General features: G+C 47.6%; 1 protein-coding gene across 1 annotated transcript; it reads right to left on the reverse strand.

Annotated features, from left to right (window-relative positions):
• Positions 1 to 2,928: 2,928 nt before the first annotated feature.
• UCRPA7_7496 (putative membrane transporter protein) lies at positions 2,929 to 4,760 on the reverse strand (the record flags this gene model as incomplete). The annotated part of the gene is made up of 8 exons (XM_007920029.1): positions 2,929 to 3,623; positions 3,682 to 3,887; positions 3,947 to 4,086; positions 4,146 to 4,237; positions 4,313 to 4,398; positions 4,454 to 4,531; positions 4,597 to 4,695; positions 4,753 to 4,760. The coding sequence occupies 8 exons, from the start codon at positions 4,758 to 4,760 to the stop codon at positions 2,929 to 2,931; spliced, it is 1,404 nt and encodes a 467-aa protein (XP_007918220.1).
• Positions 4,761 to 5,196: the final 436 nt, after the last annotated feature.

The following is a 5,196-nucleotide window of genomic DNA, read 5'->3' on the forward strand; positions in this document are numbered from 1 at the left end:
AGGCATTGATAAAACCAGCTATCTATTATGAAATTTGAGAATTGCAACCCTCCCCTCCCCTCCCCCCCAATCCTGTCTTTAGCGCTAGGGTTAAGTAGGAAGTGGGATAGCCTCTGGCTTCATGAGAAGGTGTTGGCAGTCCTAATCACAACGGTAAGCTACCTTACTACATGTATCTCTAGGAGCCGACCTTGATAGAACAGGCACTCGTGATGGGTGAACACGGTGAAGTGAGTAGGACTTATTTATGTTAGCCAGGACAACTATGTGTGTTAATCAACAGGATATTGAAGAACTGCCATTGCGGTAGTGTTTTGATAGCGAAGTTATGAATCGTAGGTGGGGCTTGGATGAATATTGTGGGAATGGGACTCGATCGAAATATGGTTAGCGGCTTCGTACTTGGATCTGAGCCCGATAAGATACCGACGTTATGATAAAGAGGCCCCCTGGTCATCCTCGGCCCCCGCATCCCACCCTTCAATTCTACCTTGTAACCCTCGCCAAGTACACAACATAGCTCGAAGCACTCTCTCAGCCTTCACCCTATGGAGACGTCTGACCAGCAGTCAAGTATCAGCCATGGTAAGTTGTTTTCTTCGTGATGTGAGCCCGAGGGTGCTGACGGCTCGGCAAGGGTCGCGTGTGGGGCAGGCGTGCCGAAGTTGCCATGTTCGCAAGATCAAGTGCGATCTTCCATCGCTAGGTATCCCGCCATGTACAAGGTGTTTGCAATCAGATCTGCCATGTCATCGCTTCACGAAGAGACGTCGTGTAAACCGCGTCTTACAAGCCGCTCTTAATCAACCAAAAGACGGGTAAGTTACACAAATTAGTATTGTATGAAATAAGTGGACGTGAGTTAATACAGCTGACTCTCTCCATCCAGAACGCAAGAAACGTCTAGCAGAATACTAGATGTAACAGTCCGCCAGTCGTCCAGGCCTGGAACAGTCCTGGAGGATGCCACCAGCGCATTTGACTCTTTGGGAGCCGGAGATGACCCAAGGCCACTCGTTGTATCTGGCTTGGAAGACATCTCGAAACAGACCTCCATTCTTGTCGATTTCCTTGCTCAGGACTTTTCTATCAACCCGATTAGCGACTATCAGGTAACTTTCAACGACAACTACTGCAATATTACTCGTGTTTTAGCAAATGAATTTGGCCGTGGTTTCAAAGATAGCATCCTTCACCATCGTGATGCTCCCTTTGTGAAACGCAATCAGGGGGGTGGCATCCCGCGACCGCTGGAGGGCGGAGAGCGCTTCGTCTTAGAGTTACAGGGTGCTTTCGTTCTTCCTAGCCAGCGCATCTCAGACAGCTTTGTGACGGCTTTCTTTGATAGGGTTCACCCAATGATGCCAATAATCGACCGCTCTGAGTTCTTGAAACATTATTATTCCATGAACTCGACTTCACCAGGAGTCTCCCTGTTGCTGTTGCAGAGCATTCTTCTATCTGGATCGACGACTTACAAGCACCCGGACCTTACTCTCGATGCTCGGGAGGTGTCGTGGCGACTATATGTCCGCGCAAAAGCACTCATGGAGCACCGCTTCGAGCAGGATCGGCTCACCTTGGTGCAGGCCCACCTGCTATTCAGCACCTTTGGGTGTGACAGCTGCGACGATACTATTCAAAACATGTGGCTTTCCATTGGCTCTGCGGTGCGAATAGCAGAGGGTATGGGTCTACACCGAGACTTGGGAAATGCCAACGCCAGCCAAGCCATGCGCCGACAGTGGAGGCGTTTATGGTGGACTGTCTTTGTGCATGATACACTATGCTCTTTCGAATGGGGACGGCCCCGGGCTATCAATCTTGCTGATACTGACGTGCAGCTTTTGTCCCCGGAGGACTTCCAGTCAGAAGAAGGTGGTTCATTACCGTCTGCGGAACATACAACCTTCTTCATTCAATTGTGTGAGCTTTGTTTTATTATCAGTGACTGGCTGGACATATTCAGGCCGGGAGGACCTAAGAGGAGTCGTCATTCCGAGAGCGAAGTGAGACAGGAAAAGATTCAAAAAACCAGAGAATGCATCACGAAAGCCTTGAGCTGGTTACAAAATCTCCCTGCAATCCTACAGCCACCCCTAGGCTATACCGGCTTCACTTTGTGGACTGCCACTCTACACATTACCTATCAGGCCACGATGCTACGGTTTGCTACATTACTACCAGAGGGCCCCAATGCTGTATACTTAGCGGCTAGCAAAATAACAGATATCTGTCAGGACTTAGGCCGCCAGAGCCTTCTCCACTCATTGTGGAACTTCGGGATTCATGAGTTTGATCTAGCCATGGGACAGCATGCCCGCCAGCTGAACAGCAGAAACTCCGATGTAGCTGCCTGTGGCTTTCAGAATCTCCGTCGCGGATTACCTTTAATCCAACAGCTTTGCGCCCGCAGTTTTGTGGCTAGCCAGGGGGCTGTCTTCTACCAGCAGTTGGTCCAGCAATTCGAAAAACATCAACAGCAAATATCTGATGAAATTACACCTTCGAATGGAGAACGGCAGCCGACAGAGACTCATCTACCCTCAGGTCTGACATCGCCTTGGAGTTTCGAAGCTATGGGTGAATGGGAGCACGAATTCGACTTTCATCAAAATGGACTTGGAAACTGGACCATTTACCAGGCTGATCAGTCGGCAGGATGGAACATGAACTTTTAATTGTTTTGACTTGAAGAATATTTTCCTCCTGTATAATTAATAAAATGTTTACGCAGCGTGTTGCTGATGCTCTGCTGATGCTCTATCTACAAACCAAGTAACATTACATCCTGTGGCGCCTACCTTTAGGCAAACAAAAATCTAAATTGGGGTGTTTAATCTCTCTGCAACTGTCATTTATGAACACCTTGGGCTCTTCCAAGAGAACTCAATAGCTGTGTTGTCAAATGGCAACTCGAGTTCTAGTCTACTCCAAAGGCCCAGAATCTGTAGTGCCTAACTGTTTTCTCTCCGCCTCGAGTTCCTTTTGATGCTCTCGTGTGATAATATTGTCAGTCACCACACCCATTGTCACGGCCTTCTTCTCAAAACTTTCCGGGACAATAACAGAGTCCTCCAAGAAGTAGTTGGTCTCCTTAACATGGTAACCAATGACCCAGTAAAGGCATATCAATCCAAAAGTGTAGAGAACCAACTCATAGATAACCTGATTGCGATAGCTGACATTCTGGCTGTCAACAGTAAATGAGATACACATGCCCAAGCTGACTGTTCCTTTGAAAGCTCCGGCGTATCGAGCGCAGAGTGCGGGGTCGTTACTCAAAGAGCCTAGGGTCCACTGCACGACAATCTGGTAGCAGGCGTAGATAATACCATTGAGGAGATAGAGGATAAAGCCCGCGGCGAAGGCCGAGTCCGTCCAATCCACGGCCGGTGGCGTCTTGTTGCGATCCACATCATTGTGAATCACCCAGCCTAAGAGACCAGCCAATGTCGCAATGCTAATAATCCCTACAATCGTCGTGCCAATCAGGCCTTTCTTTCTTCGGGATAAAATACGAGGATTATCCATAATCAGGGCAAGACAAAGAGGCGCGGGAATCATAATAACCTGGAACAACAAGTTGTTCAGTGACCGAGTGCGAAGGTTGAAATAGAATCCTGGTTGAGGCAATTCAATTAATTATGGACCCTAAAGTTGTTTCTTCCGGGCACATACCATTTATGCTGCTTATGACTGCCATGTTCATTTCCCCAACGAACATAGCTGGTATAAGTATGACAATCTTCGGGTCGGTCAAAACAGAAATGATTCCCTTGACTTCTCCAATGAAGTTGGGCTCCTTGAAGATTGCTATATGGCGTCCATCATCACGGACGACTTCTCGCGGATCTACAATCAGTAAGAAGTTCATGACAATGGCACTAGTTGTATTTTTCATTAGCGATCGCTACTTGAAGACATATTCACTGAGTGTGCTTACCAGCACATGATTACAATAAAGACAACATAGACTGGAGTGGAGACACCTGTCGCCTCTTCCTTGTCGTGATTGGCGCCAAAAGCAATGAGAGCACCGACGGTGCTTCCAGCAGAAGTAAGGACCCATTGATACGTTATATACTATCGTTTTGCTATTAGCTTCCTAAACCCGCGTACCAGGGTCAAGGGGTCAATCTTACTTTGGCCTTATCTTTCTCCTCAGCATATGCAAATTGAATGAATCCAGAAGCCGTCCAGAGCATAGCAGCCGTCAAACCGAGGAACGCACCAGCTGTTGAGCAGAACGCCGTATTAGCTAAGGAACTCCTACAGGAACCTGGGTATCAAGTATGCGGAGAAAACATACCAAAAAGTGGGAAAGCCTGGTGACCAGTGCGGTCGTAATACCAGAGTGATCCTACGTAGAAGGGATAACCAAGGGCACCAAAGGCACTTAAGTGAGTATTGTTAGTTTTAGGCATTTCCTGTGCACATTTGACCGACTCACATAGTCCACTTAGGGCGAAAGAAATTGAGAGCTGTTCCGCCACACCAGCCAGCAACGGTGTACACGCCGTAGAGAATGCTATCGTCTATTAATGTCTTTATTCAATGGTATCTTTCTTGTGTATTTCTCGAATTTCGACATACGAGTTGGTCAAAGATGCGACTTTCTGGGACGATGGCTGTCCACCACCGGCGCCAAGGCCGGTGAGTGCTAAGTAGATGCCGGGAAGGCAGAAGAGAATGCTTTCAGTATGCGTAAGTCTTTTCAAGTCTTATTACCTTATGTTCAGCTTGACTTACCATCCCATGATGAAATTCTGATTGAAAGCACGATTACGTGCGAGGTTACCTTTGAGAAGAGCCATGATAAGCCCATTCGCAATGGTTAAGACGGTCTCTTACAAGCAAGAGCGTCAAAAAATCTGTGAATATGTTCGAGAATCGAGATTGCTGTGCAAGCAATGTGCGGTCGCGATTGCCTGGCTTTTTCTTGGTGCTCTACGAAGAGACTATATACACGAAGGCATATTATGGGCTGGTCCGCTTTGACTGACATGATCCCGCATTAGGTTTTCCGTTGGGGTGTAGATAAGCTTGAATTTAGTCGTAACAGCTTCTTGATGCTTACCAATGACGCAGTGATGATAGGGCCGGTGTGGAACCCAATCCCTCGCTGTGGATCCTCAAAGGAGGATGTCTGATAGTCACTGTTGCCTGTAGTGAAGATTATAATGAACAAAACTA

The sequence above is a fragment of the Phaeoacremonium minimum genome (assembly GCF_000392275.1).
Source record: "Phaeoacremonium minimum UCRPA7 unplaced genomic scaffold PA7_03_scaffold_536, whole genome shotgun sequence".
Classification (NCBI taxonomy): Eukaryota; Fungi; Ascomycota; class Sordariomycetes; order Togniniales; family Togniniaceae; genus Phaeoacremonium; species Phaeoacremonium minimum.